Here is a 23,963-nt window from a genome sequence, read left to right as displayed (position 1 = left end):
ATGCTTTAGATCTAGGCAGATGGTGTTTGCTTGGATGTGTTGTGAAGATGCATATGCTCACAGAGCTCAATCTTTAAGGTTACATGGGCTACCGTGTACGGGGTATTCAATGAAAAAGAATGAAAGGTCATTTCTTGGAAGAGAGACCTAGAAATGGTAAGAAACTTTGGAAGCTACAAACAAGTATCAAAAAATTGAAATCACTCATAATAAATTCACCCAGAATAACTTGATATGGTAATAAATGTTTTCCGAAGCCCTGTTTATATGGTAGCAGATGTTGGTGATCTGTATGTATATATGTGACTGCATGACCCATATGATTCTGCAACATGTACACTCAGAAAAATGAGGAATTATATAATACCACCCACCCCTGATGGCTGTCCCACCGTCCACGCCGCTCCCATCTAAAGGACTTCAAAACTATCATGGTATCACTTTGTCCTCTGTCCTCCGTGACAGGCTCATGCTGTTACTTCCGTGACCCCAAAACTCACTTGCTGAATCTGTGAAGAGGAGAACCCATGATCTAGACCGGGAAGGACGCTCAGTCACTTCCACCTGGCACCCCGTCAGCTCTCAACCTCCTCTGCACCTCAGCATGTCGTATGGAATGGATTTCACACACTTTGGAAGGCTGACACATGGCAGGAGTCACTATCCTGTGACAGACAAGTCACTCTCTCTTAAATAAAGTGTCATGAATAATCAACTTCCTTCACTACAGGCAGAGGCTGGCCTGACTCATGGGGCTTTGGAGGCGAGGGGCACACTCGGGATTGAATGGGACCAGGGATGGTTCAGAGAGTGAGCGTGTCTGCCACATGCCAGGCACTCGGCCAGGCACAGGGCTCTCCCGTCATTCCTCCTGATGACCCTGTAAAGACAGGGCTATTGTTGACCCCATTTGATAAAGAAGGTACTTGAGACTCAAGGACATTTCCATACAGCAATCTTCATCCCAGGAGGTGAAAATGAGGATTAAGTGAAGTTGCCCAGTGGTTCAGAGAGCCGGGCACCTGTGGTCGAGGGTGAAGCTGGCTCTCTCAATCTTTCTGATCTTTCTTAGCATAGCCACAAACAGAAGCATGTGAAAGGCATTTCCCCGGGACAGCCCTTTGGGAATAAGGGGGCTGGGTGTGGAAAGAAGAACCAACCCACCGACTCACTCTCCGTTTTCCTACCTCCTCTGCCAGACTGTTCCCAACTCCCACCCAGTTAATTCAGGGAAGGAAAACTAGTCATTTAGCTGCATCCTATTCCCACATCTGCTTCCTCGGTAAGTGTAACAACTCTGATCTTTTATTTCACAGAGAAAATTGTATTAATATAAATGCCATATAGGGATTCATCAAAAGAACCAGGAAGCCTTTATGAACACTGGCTGGTGGCGTGTGTCATCGGTCTCATTACGACAAGGAAGCCGACTCAGAGAGGAAGTGTTACTGGGGTTTGGTTAAAAGTAAACCTCTGTGCTGGATTTCTTCTGAAGAATCCCGGCAGTGCGACACACTGCGTCTGCTAGTCAGAGTCAAAGGACAAAGGTGAAGAAGTATTCCAAAAATACATATTCATACCCAGCAAAAGCCACATTCCAGCTAATGTGCAAAGGAGGTAAAGCTGACCATCCAGTTTTATTCGACGGCCTTTCCATTCTCACTCTGACATGAACCTGACTGCTTAGTCTTAGAAAACTCATTCTCTCCCCATGAGCACTGGTTTTCTCCAACCTCCCAATAAAGAGGTTATTAGGCAAGAGGGCCCCAGTATGGCCGGAGAAGCTCCTCTCTGTGCAGCTGAAGCCAGGGCCAATAGTCAGTGTCTCCATTCGGATTGTGGTTACAGGGACCATCTTCTGTTGTCTTTTCTTGGACCCCAGTCATTGAATTGGAATCTATCCCGGAATACTTGGTTTGGTTTTGAGATGGGATCTCACCATGTTACCCAGTCTGGCTTCAAACTCCTGAGTTCAAGTGATGTTCCTGCCTCAGCCCCCAGTGCAGCTAGGATGGTAGGCACAGGCCACTGCACCCAGCCGGATCAGACCATGTCTGAAATGTGGCTTGTGTTGTGCCCCGAGACACTGGCCCTTAAGACCCCATTCTTCTTCCCTTCTCACTTCTAATGAACCACCACTCATTCCAGGACCTGGCTGAAATGACCAAGAATAGGGCCAGTCGTCTGTGAAGCCTGAGCTACAGTGATGGTATTAGGGGTCTCAGTACCCTCATTCTGGTCCATTGCACTCCAACTCATGGTTTTAAAAATACCTCTTTACAGGAAGCTTGTGCGTCTCCTGGATCTCATGGGACTGCTTCATGCTAAATCTCCTACAATGTCAGCACGGTCTTGCAGCCACCAGCCAGCTTGCTAGACTTGTTCTGGGTACCCCTGAGCCACCCTAAATAGCTCTGCTGGAAAAGCTGCAGACTCTTTCCTCATATCGGCCCCTGAAGCACCACTGGTTTACAAATCATCATCTTCCTGCCTCTGCATTGGGTCACCTTCACACATACCACCACCCCTTGCCTTAGGTTTCTCCCTCCTAAATCCCTACTGACAGTCAGCCCAGCTCTGGATAACTCGACACTGGCATCTGAGGGTCACGCTATATAACTGCACCATAAACTAATTCATGTGCAGGTTGGGCAGCCCAGCTCATCTGCCTCTTTGTACAGGAACTTTTTTTTCTATTCAACTTTCAAATTTCATTTTTCCTCACCAATGGGGATGATTCTTATTCTGATCCATAGTCTTTGGGGAGTTCTTTCCAGTCTAAAACCCATGAATGCAGATGACCAATATGTCCAACAGAATGATGCAAAAGTGTCATTTCTAAGAACAGGTCATAAAAAATATTACTACCTTGATCACTGCTCACTTTTTGGGCAGGCCATCCACCATGTCATAAGGACATTCTAGCAGCCCTGTGGAAGAGGTCTGGAGGAACTGAGAGGGGACTGAGACCTCCTGCATACAGCCAGTACCGATCAACATCCCTGCGAGTGGACCATCCTGAGACGGCTCCCCCAACTCCAGCAAGACTTCAAATGCAGCTGACATCTGACAACCTCATGAAAGACTCCAAGTCAGAACTTAATAACAAAAGTTTTAAGCTACTGACTATTAATTTGTCATGCAACAACAAATACCCAATAGGGTGTGTTTCTCTGTTTCTCCATGATCCTATAACCTTGCAAGGATGGAGGTACACACACACACACACACACACACACACACACACACATACTTTCTAAATTAAACTTTGGGTTTTGAGATCATAGAAGATTTACATGAAGTTGTGAGAAATAATTCAGAAAGATCCCCAGTTTTTCCCAATGATAACATCCTGCAAAACTCTATCAGAGTATCACAGTGAGGATACTGGTAAAACACATCACATACAGAATAGCTCCATCGACACAAGGATCCCTCACCTTGCCCCTTTGTGGCCATGCCTACCTCCCTCCTGGTACACACACACACACACACACACACACACACACACACACACACGGCGCGCACGCGCAGGTGCTTAACCTCTGACACCATTTATCTCTTTTCTATTGCTATCATTTCAAGAAAGTTAAGTATGTGGAGTAATGGCAGCCTATCAACTTTGAGTAATGGCTGTCTTCATTCAGTGTGATTCTATGGAGAGTCATCCAGAATGTTCTGTGTATCAATAATTCACTTCTTTTTAGAGCCGGGTAGTGTTCCAGGGTATGCTTGTTTAATCGTCCACTCTTTGAAGGACATCTCTGCTGTTTTAGTTTTAAGCTGTTATGAATAAAGCTGCAAGGAACTTCTATGTGCAGGTTTTTGCATGCACATGAAGTATCCCATCTCTGAGCTAAATGCCCAAGAGTGAAATTGCTGGTTCATACAGCAGTTGCATTTTTAGTTTTTAAAGAAATTTCCTGTGGTAGGAGGAACAGATTGAGGTCCTAATCCCTGGAACCTGTAAATGTGATTTTTTATGGCAAAAGGGACTCCATGATCAAGGATCTCGAAAAGGAGAGATTGCTCTGGAACATCAAGCTAAACCATAAATGTTACCTCCTTATAAGAGGGAGGCAGAGGAAAACTTGGTCACAGATGAGAAAAGGGCAATGTGACCGTGGAAGCAAAGCCTGGCGTAACATAGTCACAGTTCAAGGAGTACTTGCAGCCGCAACCTTAGAAGCTGAACAACACAAGACGTGGATTCTCCTCTGGAGCCTCTAGGAAAAAAAAAAGAGCCCCTGATTTTAGCCCTGCAAACTTTCAGAATTGTAAGACAATAAACTGCTGTTGTTTTAAGCTGCTTTGTGAGTACCTTCTTAAATCGGCAACAGAAAACTACTACACTGCGGTACCGTTTTTGTTCTGGATGTCATTGGGCCCCGAGGTGTCACCCTAAGAGGCCACGCTGTTTCCAGGGTGGCCATGCCAGTTTAGGTTCTCATGAGTAATGCATGATCCATTTTCTCCACCACCTTGCCAGCATTTTCTACTGTTGTTACTTTTTAAAAAACCATTCTTCTTGGCATGGAATGATACCTTTCTGTAGCATTAATTTGCATTTCCCTTATGGCTGATGATGTTAAACATGTTTTCATGAGTTTATTTGCCCTGTGGTGAAATATCTTCCACGTCTTTTGTCTATTGGCTAATCAGATTCTTTTTGCTTTAGTACTACTTTTATTGCTTATTACTTATTATTGTCTCTTAATTTATAATTTATGACTGTTTCATATTGTTTTCATTACTGACTTTTTGAGGGTTTTATAGATTCTAGATACTAGTGCTTTGTTGGACATGTGGTTTGCAAATATTTTCCCTCACTTTGTAGTTTTCCTTTTCATCCACTTACCTGGGTCTTTGTAGAACATATGGGTTTTTAACTTCTGACAAGATCCAATTTGTCACTTTGTCCTTTTTTTTATATTTAATTTTTTTATTTGTTTTAATTGGTTATACATGACAGTAGAATGCATTTATGCACTTTGATATATCATATGTAGATGGGATATGACTCCTCATTTTTCTGAGTGTACATGTTGCAGAATCATATTGGTCATGCAGTCACATACATACATACAGTAATAATGTCTGCTTCATTCTACTATCTTTCTTATTCCCACATCCCCTCCCCTCCCCTCCCATCACTTCCCTCTACCTAATCTGAGGTAATACTATTCTTCTGTAGTCCCCCTGCCTTATTAGCATCTGCATATTATAGAAAATATTCGGCCTTTGATTTTGTAAGATTGGCTATTTTGCTTAGCATGATATTCTCCAACTCCAACCATTTACTGGCACATGCCATAATTTCACTCTCCTTGAAAGCTGAGTCATATTCCATTGAGTATATATACCACATTTTCTTTATCCACTCATCCTGAGGGACACCTAGGTTGGTTCCATAGTTTAGCTATTGTGAATTGAAGCTGCTATAAACATTGATGTGGCTACATTACTATAGTATCTGATTTTAAATCCTTTGGTTATAAACCAAGATTCTTTGCCCTTTTAAGGACTGTCCTTTGATGTCAAGTCAAAGGACTCTTGAACCAGCCCTGAATCTCAAAAATGTCCTCTTGTGTTTTTTACTAGTTTTATAATTTGCACTTTACATTTAAGCCTATCATTCATTTTGAGTCGATTTTCACATAAGGCATGAGGTTTAGGTCAAGATTTATTTTTTGCCCATCAATGTCACTTGCTCTAGAACAATTTGTTGAAGAGGCGATCCTTTCTCTGTTGAATAGTTTTCACATCTTTGTCAGCAATCAGCTGTCCATATTTGCACAGATCTACTTTAGGATGCTTTATCCTGTTCCCTTGATCTGTGTCTCTCCCTCCACCCTATCATACATTTTAAGATGTTTTAGATATTCTGGGGTCTATGCCTTCCACATAAATTTTAAAACAAAATTTTTCTATGTCTATAAAATTCCTTGTGGGAATTGTGATAGGAATTGAATTAAAATAATAGTTTAATTTGGGGAGAATTAATATCTCTTCTATTTTGAGTCATAGTCTAACAACATGGTACTTGTCTCTACTTACTTACATCATTTTTTATTTCTTTCATCAGCTTAAAATTTTTCAGGAAACACACCCTTTACATGTTGTGTTGGGTTTAATATAAATATTTTTCTTTTCTAGTGTGTCTGCAAATAGTGTACAGCAATTTTAATTTCTACATGTTCACTTTGAGCCTTCAGAAATGGGATTACTTGTGTGTAAGCATCTTGGATCCTATAACTTTGCTAAACTTACTTATTAGTCTTTTAAGAATTGTAGCTCACCATCTCTAGCAGTCAGAGAAATGCAAATCAAAACCACCCTAAGATACCATCTCACTCCAGTAAGATTGGCAGCCACTATGAAGTCAAACAACAACAAGTGCTGGCGAGGATGTGGGGAAAAGGGTACACTTGTACATTGCTGGTGGGACTGCAAATTGGTGCGGCCAATTTGGAAAGCAGTTTGGAGATTCCTGGGAAAGATGGGAATGGAACCACCATTTGACCCTGCTATTGCCCTTCTCGGACTATTCCCTGAAGACCTTAAAAGAGCATGCTACAGGGATACTGCCACATCAATGTTCATAGCAGCACAATTCACAATAGCAAGACTGTGGAACCAACCCAGATGCCCTTCAATAGATGAATGGATAAAAAAAAATGTGGCATCTATACACAATGGAGTACTATGCAGCAATAAAAAATGACAAAATCATAGAATTTGCAGGGAAATGGATGGCACTAGAGCAGATTATGCTTAGTGAAGCTAGCCAATCCCTAAAAAACAAATACCAAATGTCTTCTTTGATATAATGAGAGCAACTATGAACAGAGTAGGGAGGAAGAGCAGGAAGAAAAGATTAACATTAAACAGAGACATGAGATGGGAGGGAAAGGGAGAGAAAAGGGAAATTGCATGGAAATGAAGGGAGACCCTCATTGCTATACAAAATTACATATAAGAGGTTGTGAGGGGAATGGGAAAATAAACAAGGAGAGAAATGAATTACAGTAGATGGGGTAGAGAGAGAAGATGTGAGGGGAGGGGAGGGAGGATAGTAGGGGATAGGAAAGGTAGCAGAATACAACAGTTACTAATAGGGCATTATGTAAAATTGTGGATGTGTAACCGACGTGATTCTGCAATCTGCATTTGGGGTAAAATTGGGGGTTCATAACCCACTTCAATCTAATGTATGAAATATGATATGTCAAGAGCTTTGTAATGTTGTGAACAACCAATAAAAAAATAAAATAAAATAAATGATAAAAAAAAAAAAAGAATTGTAGCCAATCCCAAAGAACTAAAGGCAAAATGTTTTCTCTGATATGTGGATGCTGAATTACAAAAATGGGGGTGGGTAGGGAAGATTAGAAGTACTATGGATTAGACAAAGGGGAATGAAGGGAAGATAGGGGGAATGAGAATAGGAAAGATAGTAAAATGAATGGAACTTACTTTTCTATGTGCGTATATGACTACACGACCAATGTAATTTTACATCATGTACAACCAGAAGAATGGGAAGTTATACTCATATTTTATATATATATATAAGTCTGTCAAAATACATTCTACTGTCATATATAACTAATAAGAACAAATAAAATTTTAAATAAGACAGATGTGATTCTGCAATCTGTATTTGGGGTGAAAATGGGAGTTCAAAGCACAATTTGAGTCTAATGTATGAAAGATGATATATCATGAACTATGTAATGCGATAAATAATCAATAAAAAAAAAATTTTTTAAATAAGAATTGTTTTATAGGTTCTTTAGAATTTTCTACTAGACAATCATGTCATTTGTTTCTTATTAACCAATCTGTTTATCTTGTACTTCTTTTTCATGCTTTATTGCAGTGGCTAAAACTTTAAATGCCATGTTGAATCAGAATGGTAAGAGCATACCCCTTGTTCCCAGAAAGCATTCTGTCTTTCCTTGGTAAGTGCACTCTTAGCTGTATGGTTTGGTAAGTCCTTTTTATCAAGTTGAGGAACACACCCTTACTCTTAGTTTGCTGAGGACTCCTATGATGAATGGGCATTGTACTTGGTAAATTTTTTTTCTGCTTTAATTGATATGATCATATGATTTTTCTTATTGAGACAACTAATTCTATTGCTGGATTTTCAAATGTTGGATAAATTTTGAATACCTGGAATAAATCCTACTTGGTTATGACATCTAATGGTTTGTAGATATTGCAGGTTTTATTTGCTAATATTTTGTTAAAAAATTTGTGAAAGATGTTACCCTATAATTTTCTTTCTCTCTCTCTCTCTCTCTCTCTCTCTCTCTCTCTCTCTCTCTCTCTCGCCACCCCATTCTCCAACCCTTAGTACTGGCTTGTCTAGTTGTAGTATCAAAGTAATACTACTTTCATAAAATGAACTGGAAAGTGTTTCCTCTTCTATTTGCTAGAACAGATTAAGTAAAAGGAGTTTTAATTCCTTAAATGGTTAGTAAAATTCTCCGGTGAAACTCTCTGGGTCTGGGGATTTCTTGTTGGAGAGCTTTCTAATTGCTAACTCGATGTCTTTAATGATTATGGAGCTGTTCTAGTTGTCTCTTTCATCTTGGTTGATTTGGGATAGTTTGTGGTTTTAAAGGAATTGATCCACTTTGTCTTAAGTTGTTGAATTTATGAGCATAATGATGTTCCTAGTATTCCCTTAATATCTTTTTAATGGTTGGAGAGTCTGTTGAGATACCCTCTATTTCATTCCAGCTATTAGTGATTTGTATCATTCCTGCTATTAGTGATTTGTATCTTAGGTCTTTCTATCTGTGTGAATCTTGCTAGGTTTTTCAATTTTATTGATTTTTTTTTAAGAATCCGATTTGGGGTTGATTTATTTGACCCCATTCATTTCCCATTTTTAATTTCATTGACCTATGTTTTTATCTTGGTTATTTCCTTCCTTCAGTTTGCTTTTACTCTTCTTGAGTTTCTAGAGACATTTAGATTATTGGTGGAGAACTTTTCTCTCTTCTGATGGAAGCATTTGGGGCTATCAATGTCCTTCTTTGTGCTGTTCTAGCTGTGCCCCCCATATTTTGATCTGTTGTAGTTTTCTTTCCATTTAATTCTATGCATTTTTTTTTAATTTCCTTGGAAATTTCTCCTTTGTCCCATGGATTATCTACACACATTATTTAATTCCCAAGCATCTGAAGACTTCCCTGTTGTCTTTCTAATACTGATTTTTAATTTAATTCCATTTTAATGCAATTCCATTATGTCCAGAGCACATAGGCTGTAGGATGTTCATTCTTTTAAATTTGGTTAGATTTGTTTTACAGCCAAAGACGTGGTGTACTTTGATGAATGTGTCATGGGCACATGCAAAGAATGTTTATGGGAAACAAACCTTGCTCATTGTGAATGTTCCTTGGTGAGTGTGTCATGATCGTGTGACAATGTTTATTCTGCTGTGGTTTCATGGAATGCTCTATGTATATCTGCTAGATCCTGTTAGTTGATTCTGTTTTTAGTTTTGATATGTCCTTGCTGATTTTCTGCCTAGCAATTGCTGAGAGTGGGCTGTTGAAGTCTCCAACTATAATTGTAGAAATATACATTTATTTTTGTCGTTGTGAGACAAGAATGGATTCCTATTGCACATGCTTTGCAGCATCAAGCTCCTGTCAACTAACATTGCCTTGTGGAAATCTTTTCAAACTAACTGTAATGGGATTCTAATTCACTTCCTTACATGGCTGCCTACCGTCCCAAGGTGTAAATACGCCTGAATTTATTCTACTGTTCTACAGTGATCCATTCGCTTTGTTTGATGGGTGATGTAATTTCCAGTCACCATTCAACCGGCCTTCTCAGTTGATAGGGGGCTGACGGGTAGAGATTCACAGTTGTGAAGTGGCCATGGGGCTGAGGGAGGAGGGCACAAGGGAGTCTGTAGTGAGCTTTTTGATTAAACAAAAAAAAAAAAAAAAAGTATGACTTTGGAAGTCACCAATAACTCTGCTTGCAGATTTTTTGAAAAGCCATAAAGTAAGCTTGATCATCCAATCGTCCTTTGCTGAAAAAAAAAAGAGTAGCAGTATCTTAGATGAAGATGAAGTTATAGCTCCGTCATGCAAACATAGGAACTAAAGACCAGAAATATTCTTCAGACAGGACCAGAGTTCTTAAAATAAAACATACACCAACCCTGGCCAAAACTGCAGTTCCACCATATTCTTTACTCCAAGTAGGGTCTCTTGAATTTAATTCACAGACTAGAATGTAAACAGATAAGAGAATCCCAAATATAGTGGAATCACTATTGAAGGAATGAGAAATGTTTAGCTTGGGGAAGAGAAAAGGGAAAATACGTCTTGGGCTACACTGAAGATGGTTCTCTGGTGAGGAAGCCGTCCGGGGCTCCAGAGGGCCAGTTTCAGCCAGATGAAGGAAGGTCAGCAAGCACGGGGCGTAGTGACCTGAGAATACAGATGGTGACTCTCTTCAACATCATCAAAGGAATTGGAGCCAGATCCTAGCCCTGGTTGGGTGTATTCCAGCCCTAAGAGGCCACAGTCCATGTGAGGGGCAAGTGACAACTCACACCGAGGGCTGGCTTCCCTCCAAGGACAGTCAGTCTGCAGCAGAGGGCCTTCCCCGACCCCAGCAGACACTGCTCACTGGGCCTCCAGAGCCCCTCATGAGCTCTCCTGCCCTGACACCCCCCACCCTCCACCACCCTGATGTGAGTAGTCCTTCAGGACCCTGAGTACATCCCGCCTCCTCTCCTCCTGGTCACCCACCCACCACTGACCTCTTCCCACGAAATTGGCCCCTTTGGGAACACAGGGTTCTCGTTGTTGTTGTTGTTTCCTTGTTAAAATGGGGCAGCTTTTTCTGTTTGATTAGATGGCAGTCCTTTTTGGAAAATCACCCTGTACCTCTTTCACCACCCACCATCCCTTCCACAAGGCAAGGTACACAGTTGAACCCATAAAAAAGATTTGTTGGTCCATTTATCTCCCCCATTTCCTTCTTATAAATTCATGTGCTTTAATTAGAGGTGGGTCCACGTGGTGGCATTAAGGAGTTTGGCTTCCTGTTTGGAAACATCCTGGCTGTACAGAATTTTAACCTAATAATGATCTCTCGTGGCTCTCATTAAAGTTGACCCTCTTACTCAAACTCTCCTGGGGTTAACTAAAAAGAAGAAGGATGGCAGGGTGCAGAATTCATGGGTCTGCGAATTATGTTTCCCATCCCATCCGATGGAACAGCCTGCAAAGTCTTGGGGTGGGCTGGGCAGGCATGCATGCCCGTTGAGGAATAAGGTCAAGGAATCCGCAAAGAGAACAGAGTTCAAAATGTGCTCTCTGGAGTTGCCTTCTACAGTCCAAATAAGTCCTCAGGGGAATTTCTCCACCAATCACTTTTGATCTGTCACATTCCCCAGTGCCCTGCAGCCACCTCTCTATTCCTCTGTCCTCACATATGACCTGTTTGTCAGGGAGAGCTTCCTGTTATGGTTAGAATATGGTTGTCCTCTTGGACACTCACATCACCCAATGGGGAGGTGTGGGAGTCATGGACACGGAACCTTCAGGAATACCATCTGTGAAGAGGGGGCTAGTTCTCACCTTCACAGGTACCATGAGAGTGAGTGGCTGGAAAGACTGCCCTGGGGTTTGGCCTCTCCTGCATATATACCTTCTTGCCTTTCTGCTTTCCGCCATGAGTTAAGGAGCGTAAGACCCTCACTGGGTGTGATTTCTCAAGCTTGGACTTTCTAGTCTCCAGAACCATGAGCCAAAATAAATCTCTTTTCTTTATACAGCACCTGTCTCAGGTATTCTAAAAACATACTAAGAAAACTGACTGACCACCTTTCCCATAATCCATGGCCTTACAGCATGTCTTAGTTGGCTCAGGCTGCTATAACAAGTATACCATAGACTGGTAGCTTTAACAACAAACATTTCTCAGAGTTCTGGGGGCTGGCGTCCCAAAGTCAAGGTGCCAGCAGATCCAGGGTCTGGTCAAGGCCCTCCTCCAAGCATGCAGATACCTGTGCTCACATGGCAAAAAGAGAATGAGAGGGCCCCCTGAGACCCTTTTATAAGGGCATCCATTCCTCCCAGGCCTCATGCCTAAATACTTACGAAAAGTCCCAACTCCTAAAACCATCACCTGAGGGCTAGGATTTCAACATAGGAATTTGGGGGGACACAAATACTCAGAATACAGCATAGCATATAATTCATAGTCTTTTACCATGACCTTTTAATTCATCTTAGGTTCTCAGGACCCTGGCACCAGGCATTTAGCAGAGACTCTCAATTACAGTAGATTTTGATGTGATGACTACAAAGAAAATACTTGAAGCTGTGGAGAGCCTGAACAAGGAGCCCCTGACAAGCTGCGTGACAGAGGTAGGAAAGGCAGTTGCTTATTTGGGCTGAGTCTTAAAGGCTAAAGAGTATTATCTTAGATCAAGGTGGGATGGAGAGAAGGGGCCCAGCAGGGAAGAGTTAAATCCAGAGGTACAAGAGGTCTGGGAAGAAGCAAGTTGTCCCCATGCTGTTGAAGTACGGGAGGGGGAGACGACAAGAGACAGGAGTTGAGGTTCAAGAATCAAAATGAGGCCAAACTGAAAGTTTTCACACTCCTATTAAGGAATTTGGAATGAATTCTGAAAGCAAGGAAACAGAGAGCTTTTATTTAAATGAGAAAGATGAGATGGCAGACATGAACCTTAAGAAAGACAAATAATTCACCACATTAACAGGAAAAGGTAAAAAAACGCATGTTTATCTTACTAGATGCTGAAAAAAAAAAAGATGAAATTCCACAACCATTTCAGATGTTTTTAATTATAAAAACTAGAATCGCCGAAAAAAAATTCTAATTTGTAAAAAGTGTATATAATAGCAAATGTCCTCTTTTATGGTTGAATACAGAAGGATTCGCTTTGTAACCAGAAGCAAGAAATTAACCTCCATCAATAGAATTCATCATTGTACTCGAGACTCCAGCCAAGGCAATAAAAGCAGGAAAGGACTGATATTAGCTAAAACTTATTGTGCACACAGGCAAAAAATATTTCCCTAAGTGGAGAAATGAATACGGAAGAATGTGCACTATTGCATTATGGTAAGAAATGATAAATGATCTTTGTGTCTAATAGGGAACTGTTGGAATAAATTTTAGCCCAACCGTGATTTGAAAGTGAACTGCATACCAAAAAAAGAGGAAACACAATTGTAGGCACTAACATCTAAAGTTCCCCAAGGCATGTTAAGTGAAAAGAGAAGACGTAGAACAGTACAGGTCGGATGTTTTGCTTTGAATAATGGAAAGGAATAAAGAAAGGAAAAGAAGAAGTTGTGTGGGGTGTGTCTGTGTGTCTGTGTGTGTTTGTGTGCGTGTGCATGCACACCCTGGAAATTTAAACAGCAAAGAAATATATCAAATTGGCTCTTGGAGAAATAAAATTATAAGCATTGAGAAGGGCAACGAGGCCCGGGAGATCTGTATGTCAGATCTCCACCAGTCACTGGTGGAGATGTGACATACACACGCACCTGTAGCCTTTGATGCTGGTCCACCTGCCATCATCTCTCCTAATTATCACCTAATGGCCTCTACTCTCATTCCACCCTTTCCCGTGGTTCTCCATATAGAACATGGAACCATCTTTCTTCCACTCTGGAGGTCCAGAGGGCTGCAGGGCCGGCTTGGCCTCTCTCCTCCTCTAGCTCTCCACCCACACAGGCAGTCTCTATTTCTATCTCCTCCCCTAGAACGGCCCCACTCAGACCCAGCACTGACACTTACCCACACTTATTGTGCCCACCTTCCAGAATGTTCCACCCAACATTGAAGTCTCTGTTTTACATCATCTCCTGGGAGAGCCATTTTGATTTCCATGTCACCATGACCCACGTGGTCCCTCAGATTGCCTCTCCTAACACAGCCACTCCCGGAGTGGAAGCCCAATAAACACCTGTTGAGTTAAAGAATCCATTAATGAATTGTTGGAGGAATGCGGTGAAGAGTAGTCGGAGAGGGGAAGACAGTTCAAGAATGATCCTGAAACAAAACTGGAAAGACGAGAGAAGAACTGGGTGCTTCTTTCACTAGAACCAAAGAAGAACCTCAAGGCAGAGTCCGGGAGTCTTTTAGAGAGAGGGTGGGAGTCAACAGTATCTGGAGCTGCAGGGAAGGAGGGCGAGCTGGACCAGATCGAAGGAGGCTACAGATTCCATATCCAGGGACTCCAGGGAGCCCTTTCCAGAAAGCTGTCCACAGGTTGGGAAACACCATCACTGTGGACAGAAGTGAAGTGCAGAAGGGAGGGGTGCAAGAAGGAAGGAGGGAGGCTGAAGGGGGGGCAAGAGGAAGAGAAAGCTATTTTAGTGTGGAAGAGACTCAAGGAAGATGTCTATTAATAACATAAAAAACAAAGATCATAAATGGTCAACACCCAGCATTTCCCAATATGGCGCTGCATCTTGTCCATACCTGGAGATGGAGTCCATCGGATCCATGTGGGGTATCTCCACAGGTGTACCACCGCCCATCTCTTCCCACTGCCCCCTGTCAGCATTGGGCAACACCACAGATCCTCCCTGCTTTCTCCACTGAGCCAGCCATTCACCACACTCCAGCACACCCGGCCCTGGGGGCTTCTAACCCAGATGGTGAACTGGGGCAGCAGGAGGGAGAGAGTGGGGCAAGGGAGGCGGCTGCAGCCCACCCTGGGAAATCAAGATCGTCCCTGTGGCCATTGTTTGATGAGTTCTGGTTTATTCCCCCAGCTCAGTCCATAAATCACTTTGCAAACAGGGTTGTTATCTATTAGGGGAGTTGCAACTCCCCGTGGGGAAAAAAATCACAGCTCAGTTCTTTAGATAGAGCAGCCAGAACCACTTCAGAAATAGTCATTTAGAAAGCCGTTGCTCCTTCCCTGAAACCAGAGGAGACCCTACGGAGCTCAGCTCTAGACAGAAGTGAACGGGCCATGGGCCATCAACACCCTCAGTCTGCAAGATGCAAACAGTCAGAGGTAGATAGAGACTTCTTGGAATGTAGGAGCAGGAGGGACCCCAGGTCAAATGATGCTCCACACCCCTTGCCCACCTCTGAACTCATCCCAGCTCCCTGAAATTTCCCCTCCCAGTTCCAATTTCTTCCTTCCTTCCTTCCTTCCTTCCTTCCTTCCTTCCTTCCTTCCTTCCTTTCTTTCTTTCTTTCTTTCTTTCTTTCTTTCTTTCTTTCCTTATTTTTTTCTTTTTCTTCTTTTCTCTTTTCTTTTGTTACTGGGGATTAAACCCAGGGGGCACTTAACCACTGAGCCATATCCCTATCCTTTATTATTTTTTTTATTTGAGACAGGGTATCACTGAGTTACTTAAATAGCTGAGGCTGGCTTTGAACTTGCAATCCTCCTGCTTCAGCCTCCCAGTCTGATAGCATTTATTTACTATTTGTTCTACAATGTGGTCAAGGCCAAATAGAAACACCCTTCAAAATACTTGTCTTGTAAAAAAAAAAAAAAATCCATAAGAGGAAATTTTAAATTGAGAGAAAAAAATGCATCTGTAAATTATTATGGTTATGATTATTTGCAAATTAGAAAAAAAATGGTGTTTCAATTTTAGGGGTCAAACACCTTGGTGCAGAAACATGCCTCTTCTCCTGTGTGGCCAGTAGTGATCTTGTATCATTAATGTATGTGATGACCGCATGTCCTGCTGCTGACCTGGCTTCTCCTCGTGTGGTGACACTAGGTAGGACATATAAGTTCCTCAAAGTGTCTGTCCAAGTCTCCACTGGGTGACAAGTTCAGAACCCCCTGTGGATGCCTGAGGTCAAGGACGGTACTGAAATCTACATCTATATATAATTAGATTTTTTCCCCTGAAATGTACAAACCTATAATAAATTTAATTTATATCAGCTATAGTTAGAAACTAACAGCAATAATAAGTAGTAAAAGAAAACAATTATAATAAAAGTTATATAAATGTGTTTTCCTCTCTCTTGAAAGAGTCAAGACAAATATTCATATTTTCAAACTGAGTTTGACTGGAGGTAACAAAAACCACAAACAGTAAAATTCCAGGTAAGGAAAGGGGCAATCTATTTGTTGCTTGTATGTTTTGCGTGTTGTGTTCATGTTTTAAAACCCCCATCTTTAAATTTTGTGCAAGAGTGATTGACAAGGCAAGTCACAAGTCTCACGAGTAATGTCACAAGGCTCGCAGGGCCTCCAGCAAAAGGTCAGGATCAGTGTGAGATGGTTTAGGATCTGGAGAGCTCCTCTGGAGTTCTGGAGAGCAGGGGTCTGACAGTGGGCTGCAGCCTCCTGATCCTTCATCAGAACCAGATGTGAACACCCTGCCTTAGAGAAATAATTCAGAGTTCTATGGCAAAGGTCTGTCCGCCCCCCTCATCCCTCCTTCAGGGTCAGGAATGGCAGAACAAATAGGGTCAAGACCCATTTTCTCCCACTACCGGTTCTTAGGCACCTCTCCTGCTGAGCTGGCTGTGGGGCCTCTGGCTAGGGAAGGCTAAAGGGGTCCAAACTGAGACTCTGGGAGGAAGAGGAAGCAAAAAGGGATGTTCTAAATCCTTGGCAGCAAAGGTCTTTGGGATCTGATGCAGGACACCCTAGGGGCCTCTGCCAGAACTACACCATGAGCTTGCCATGGGCCGGGGCATGAGAGCCAAGAGGGGGCAGGAGGTCCCCAGTGGCCTGGAGACACACACCTGAGCTATTCACTTTTCTATTTAGTCAGAGGAAAATGCATGTTCTCGGGAATGATGGGTTGCACAGAGGCCCTCCTAACTAACTTACACTTTGCCCATCTCCAAGGGGAGCAGTAAGTCACCGTGAAGGGCTGGCTCTTCCAACCAAATAAAGCCCTGAAAATAGTTATGTTTTCCTTGTTTTATCTGGAGAGTAAAAGCTTTCAGTGATCCCTCCTTTGGTCCTTTGGAAACCAGAAGGAGCTCAGATTATTCAGTACCTCTGTTAACAACAACCTCAGGGGCTACTTCTTTGCCAGCAGAGCTGGATCCCTGTTTTGATTCTTAGTTTGGTTTTTCTTTTTCTGTTTGGTCTGTTGGCTATAGAAAGTTTTAATATTTGCAAAGTAAAAAGCAATAGTATTAAACAGACTGTCGGTAGAGCCCTCTAGACTGCCAAGCAATTATACTTAATGGACTTTGATCAGATAGAGTTTGTCAGAATGACCTCAGCAGAGAGCCCCGCCGATGTGAGAGGCTGGGTGAAGGCCAAGTTCCATGGGGTTTGAAGAGTTGGTAGGAGTCAAAGTTCTTAAAATTTGGAATGAATTTTTTTGCTTCTTATTCTGCCTGTTCAATGGACGGAAGGGTGGAAGGCCTCGGAGGCCTTCTGCTTTGGGAAAGCACATTTCAGATGACACTCCAGCATGGCTTAAAGTCCAAACTCAGCAGCATTATAACAATGAGCTCTTTGAACATCTTTTCTCATGAAGCCTCAGTTTTGAAGAGTGATTTCTTTACATGGCCACCAGGGTTTCAGGAGTCTGGGAACTCGAATGGTCAAGGGAAACACCAGTTCAAACAACCTCATTGAAATTCCTTTTCTGCAGCTTCCAAGTTTCACTACAGTTCCTCCCAGGAGCCTGGATCATGGCTAAAGACCCAAATCTTCCCCATCAGTAGTAGGATTTGCTAGGTTACTTCTGGAGCATGGTGCACACCTGTAATCCCAGCAACTCAGGAGGCTGGGTCAGGAAGATCACAAGTTCAAAGCCATCCTCAGCAATTTAGTGAGGCCCTAAGTAACTTAGCAAGACTCTGTCTCAAAATAAAATATAAAAAGGGCTGGGAATGTGGCTCTGTGGTTAAGTGCCCCTGGGTTCAATCCCCGGTACTATATACTTTTAAAAATGGATCAAAGAAGCCACAGATCCAGCTAAGCTACCATTGTCTGCCCTGGTAAGAGCAAAAGGCTGATCCAAGGCAGAGACACGTTCCAGGAGCTGAGAAGATGCTAGTTCACCAAGGGCAGTAGGTGATTGCCTTCTGGGCATGTCAGGTGGGGCAGGAGGCTTGAAGTATACCCAGCACCTTCCCACTCACGGAGATGGAGCAGCGCAATACAGCCAGTAACTATGAAATCACGGCCCTTGGCTCCTGGTATCTTGTTGGGGATCAAGTGGTCTAAACAGAGATGCCCAGTTGCCCCTACTGCAACTGAACTGGTGACATTTGTAACTGTTCTGAAATTCTCAGAAAGTCACCAGTCCTAGTGCTGGGAAGCACCATGTGTTGCACGTCAGGGGACAATTGTCTCACTCTTATTATTTTAGTGAAGGGAGGAGGAAGTGAAATCACAATGGGAACAAATCGGTTTGGTTTCTACCCAAACTAGAAGCTAGTCATTATGAATTTATAGGTCCAAAAGCTTATTATAAGTGTCAAGGTAGAGCTGCTCGTCCATCTGCCCACTACAACCGTCCTCATGTGCAATCACACATCCACATGCACCACACTTCACCATGTAAAGTTATATACCCACACACCCCATCCACTCCGGAATGCAGTTACATATACATATACCCCAATGGCCAACATCCATTCTAGTGTGTAATGGCACGCGCGCGCGCGCGCGCACACACACACACACACACACACACAACATCCACCCACTCAGTGGGCTATTCCCATGTTCAAAAAATGCCTCCCACTGTAGACATTCTTTATCTAGAACATACTGTAGATATTATATGGTAAAATGCAAAATGAGAAACAGTCTCACATACCAGGAAGTAATCCACTCCTTTTCTGATTGTTAAGATCTCCTACAGATAGCTGATCATTTTCGTTAATGAGTGACACTCCACCAACCAAAACCTGTAGAAGTCTGACAGAGCCGTCACCAAAATTCATGAATGGCATCATCAGCTTGCTCAGTAAATGCTGGCAAGAGTATCACAGCTCTGAGCAGTGTGCCCTTAAACCCTGGCTCTTAAATTAGGCCTCCTGATTCTTGACAGGAGCACTTGGGTCAGTTCTAAATGTGGTCACTTCTGACTGTGTGTACAGGCACACATGCTGCTCATTGATCTCAGGGCCTCGAACATGCTAAGCACATGCTCTACCAGAGGGCCACACCCCCACCCCTGTGAGCCTGTGTCAGTCTGTGATGTGCCCCGTGGAGGCACATTTCTTGTGGGACCTACCACGGGGCCAAAGGCTGACCCGGTGCAGCTCGTACAGTGTCACCTTCCCGTCTTCAGCCTTGAGCCTCAGTCTTGTCTTTGAATGCTTCTTCTGCAACAGCTTAGTGGCTCTTTAAGAACTGACCTCCTCTCCACCCCCCTAAACTATGCACATCTATCTTACCTTCCTCAGTTTTCCCTGCACAAACCTGAGAACCAACATATTGCCTTCAAACCTACCAAAAACCTACAGCTGCTGCAGGTCACTAGGATGCTAGCCAGCTTGGACTTTAGGGCAATAGAATTTTAAGGTGCCCAGCACCGTCATCAATATTCTTTTGTATTTCTATCCATCTATTAGGTCCAAATATAAAATAGGTTTTAAATAGAAATTTAATGAAGATATTCATTCATCTTTGCTGTTGGGTTTTTCTTTTCTGTCTATCCAAGGCATATTTTCTTGTTCTTTCTCTGTCACCAAAATGAAAAGAAAATAAATAAATAAATAAATAAACAAGTTGTAGCTAGACTCAGATGTGTAAAAAGGTGTTGCTGGTAGGGACTCCCTAACATGAATACAGACCTGGAGACTTCTTCAGGTACATAACCTCTTGCTGTTAATAAATGGCAAGCTCAATGGTAGCAGAAAGGACAGATTAAATATGCCACAAGATTTGGATTCTAGTGTTGCTCAGGAATTTTTTTACAGTGTTAAATTTTGATTCTTCATTAATTAATATTACTGATATAATGCTTTGAGGCTTCCTAGATGATCAGAAACCACCAGACTTCTGTATTTCTCAGTCCTCCTCTTACGTAAGAAAATCAAGTTTAGATATTTGCTAATTATCATGCTGTGTGCAACATCCTGATAGCACCTGTCATCAGGTATTTCTGAGAAGCCAAAGTCTCTAATGATCCGATATATGAATTTTCCAGAAAACCTGAAACCATCCAGGGCTTTCCTTAATTTAGGAAAAATATATATATATATATCAAAGAGAATAACAATTCCTTTCTCAAACTCTAGACCTTTAGACTTTATAATTGATATCCAGTCACATGATAAAGATTGCCCATTTCTATCTACCAGAAATTATTTAAAGGAAGGATATCAATAGAACTATTTACAAATCAGTAAAGAACACCCAAATAAAGGGTTTTTTTTTTCCCCAGTTTCACAATTTTTTAATAAAATACGTTGGTGGTTTAACTGTACATGGGCAATGTGGGAATTTGCACATGTGCACCAACAGAGGGCCATGTGATAATTTGAATCAACATGCGCACAAGGAATGAAATTGTCCTTTAGTGTCTGATTTCCTTTCTGCGTGATTTCGAACTTCTCCAAGAAAACAGGGACAACGCCAGCATTTATGTTCACATGACCCTGTGGTTCACAGCTGCTGATGAGCAAGGGGGCAAGCCAAGGACAGTACCCAGCACTCATTAGTCATGCTATATACTCCCTGGGTCACAGTAACCCACAGGACACAGGCTCTGAACACATCCAGCCATCCCTCTGAGTCTCGGAATACCATTACTGAGGGTCACTCAAAAGACGGCCAAGCCGAGCAGATTTATTTTAGAATGATCATCGTTATTTTGCCACAGCTGACCTTCAGAATTGGACAGTGGCCTTCATTCTAACACAGAATCAAAGCCCTAAGCAGAGTGATACTTTTTTCAAGGAAAACTTTAAAAGCCTTAGTTTGACATTATCCTCAATTGGAAGACTACCCTCTATGTTTGACACAACATATAAGCTTTGTCAAGATATATTGATGTAATTTAAATGTGAGTCTTTTTGAAAAATAGCAATTATACTAACACTCTAGAGATGGTTAATACACTCTAGTGTTACAGTTTAACCTCAGAGTTGTCAAGGTTTTTTGGTTTGGTTTTGGGTTTTTGTGGGGGGCTTTTTTTTTGGGGGGGTCAGGTTGGCCCCTGGTTATGTACTTTAAACAAGCAATACAAGAAGAATATTCATTTCTTTTAAGATAAACTCAACCAAGTGTGCATACTTTATGTGATCTATATCCCTTTTGGTAAAATATAATAATCCATATTCAGAAGCTAAGAAGCAGGTCAAATTAAAATGCAGACTCAAACAAGAAGGGACCCTTTCTTAAACACCAATAGTCATATTATTTATCAGTGCTTTTCATATAGGTAAAGATAACCCTTACAATAATCTGTTTCTTTGGAAATTGTGGTTCCAGAATTGCCAAGATACTCCGTGTTACCTGAAGATGCATTCTGCAGATTGTTCGATTGGATCTGCAGCCAGTATTTACAGACCAGATATCCCCACTGGTCTTGCAATGTTATTAACACAGGTGGGGACAGAATTTGTGTCTCAGTTCTTTTTCAATTAAAAAAAAAAAAACATGTCTTGGATCCAATGTAAGTTGGATCTTCCCCTCTTGGCCAGGGGAAGTCTGTCCAGGTGTGGAGGCTGCTGATCCGCTGCCTGGCAGGCAGGAGGAAATAAGCATTTGACAGATTAATTGAACTGAGCTGAGTATTTGCTCCTTAAACATCACAACATGTTTGCATAAAGAAAAAAATCTATTAACTACATCGTGTTTATATAATTCTCTGTGTTGGAAGAAAAACTCCTTTCCAGCCTGTGGCTTCAGGTAGCAGCACCTTCAGCCCCTCTGAGTCCATTTAAATGGAAGGCTACAGGCGCTGGGAAAATAGTCCCAAATTCTCCTTTCTCTGCTGTAAACCAAAACCACTGGTTATGGAATGAAAGACCCACGAAAACCTTGCTCACTAGAAAAGTAGAAGCCGTCTTCTAGAAAGCAAGACAGCGTTTGACCCGCCCTGCCAGGAACTGGAGATTGTTGCTGTGGTGGGCAACCTCTTGCCCACCCCACCAACAGGCGAGGACACAGTGGAAATAGTGACATTCGGTGCAACTCTCATCCCCGCAGGGGACTTCCCAGGTCTAACAAGTGTGTTTCAGCAGCGCGAAGTAGGCCAGACCCTCGGTCCCACGGATAAGCGCCCACGGTGAAAGGGGCACCGGCCGGACATTAGGTGAGGCCAGGTAGCAAAGGCATGCCAACCGGGTGGAGCCCAGGGGAAAGCAAGACAGAGTGAGGTCACGCGGTTTTTTCAACCTTTTCCCAATGGATGCGGGAAAGGCGCATTTGTAGTTTGCTCCCGAACTGATTTCTAAGGAGTGCGCATCTCCTCGCCTCTAACGTGACAGCCACGGGTGCCCCCCCCCCCGCACCCTAGGGCTTCAGGAAGAGGCCTGACCGCAGCTGGCCCCCCTGCCCGGCCTCCGGGACCCCCACCAGGACGGCCCGCGCCAGTACCCACCTTGACGACATAGGTGACTCCGGGTCCCAACACCTGGTCGTTGGCGTGCGGCGCCCCCCGGGGGGGCCTGGGCAGCGGCTCGTCGCCTGGCCGGCCCTTCTTGGCGGTGCTCATGCTCACGGCCGGGGCGCGGGGCGCCGGGGGCGCGCTGCCGTCCGGGGCGGCCAGGCTGGGCGCGCTGCAGCTGCCCGAGAGCCGCGCGCCCGCCCGCTCCCGGGCGGCAGACGACAGGCCGCGGAGGCCGGAGCTGGAGAGTTTCAGGTGGGACACCTTGTGAAGCAGGTGGCCCAGGCTGCCGGGCCCATCGTCGGGCGCCTTGCGCAGGGCTTCGCCGGACACCAGATAAGGGGCCGCCTCCGGGGTCGCGCGCGCCGCGGAAACCTTGCCGCCGCCGCCGCCGCTGCCGCTCACCGACAGGCTGTGCAGAAGGTCATCGACCGATGTCACCGAGTCATTCCTGAAGCGGTTGTACTTGGTGCGTGGAAGCATGCCCCTCCGTGGGCTCGCCGCATCCGCCCGGGCGCTGCTGGTGCCGGCCCCAGCGCGGGCTGCCGCGCATAGCAGGCGAGCCGCTGGCCCCGGAGCGGGACGAAGAGCTGGGGTCCCAGGACAGCCTTCTGGAGAGGAAGAGCGGAGTCAGAGGGCGACGCACTCCCACCATTAAAAGCCAACACAGCAGCGGCCGCGCAGCCCCGGCCCGGGAGACCGCTGCTTGGGGTTGAACGTTTGCTTTGCAAAAGTCATAGTTGCCTGTGATGGAGAGCCCAGCTGCTTGGGGCTGCTCACAGCAAAAGCATGACTCACTCTGAGAGGAGACCCTTCTCAACAAAGGCTCGGTGAGCACTGCAAATCACTTCCTGTAGAAGAAGAAAAAAAAAAAGGAAAAAAAAAGAAGCAAAAAAAAAAAAAAAAAAAAAACGACATCCACCCGCAGACAGCAACTGGAGCCAATCAATTCTCAAATTTCCTTTTTCTACCTTCCCAGATTTTTCCTTCCAACCTTTGATTTTTCACTTCCCCAACCCCCCATTCCGCAATTGTGCCAAAGGTAAATCCAATTCCTTCAAATGATCAAATGAACTTTCGGAAACCCATTATTCCATGTTAGGTTTTTCTCTTCCCTGCTTAGCTCATCTATGTGAGCCCTAAAAGTGTATGACAGCGATACGTTAAAATGTGACGAAGGCTTTTTAAGAATAAGTCTTCAGCGAATCCTGGTGAATTCTGACTTGGAAAGCAGTTAAGAATTTTTAAATAGAAAACAAAAAGGAATATTCACCCCCAGGTGCACATAAAATACCAATTTCCTGGGTTTTTTTTTTCTCCTTTTTTCTTTTCAAATCAACAGAGCAGCCATGATGAGCGTCTTTGTGGCAATGCAGTTCTTCCCCCAATAAAATCTGCATATGAACTTCTGCACAG

General features: G+C 43.4%; 1 protein-coding gene across 2 annotated transcripts in view; it reads right to left on the bottom strand.

The window, feature by feature from the left end:
- Positions 1-23,104, bottom strand: part of SHC3 (SHC adaptor protein 3) — a 176,425-nt gene extending 153,321 nt beyond the window's left edge. For both annotated transcript variants that reach the window (XM_081263309.1, XM_081263310.1), the window contains exon 1: positions 22,542-23,104. In XM_081263309.1, coding sequence (XP_081119435.1) covers positions 22,542-23,030 — 489 coding nt within the window. In that variant the 5' untranslated portion in view covers positions 23,031-23,104. The remainder of the gene's footprint in view (positions 1-22,541) is intronic.
- Between the last annotated feature and the right edge of the window lie 859 nt (positions 23,105-23,963).

The sequence above is a fragment of the Spermophilus citellus genome (genome assembly GCF_964194105.1).
Source record: "Spermophilus citellus genome assembly, chromosome: 12".
Taxonomy (NCBI): Eukaryota; Metazoa; Chordata; class Mammalia; order Rodentia; family Sciuridae; genus Spermophilus; species Spermophilus citellus.
Note: the sequence above shows the minus strand (reverse complement) of the source record. Positions and strands in the feature narration are given on the sequence as shown.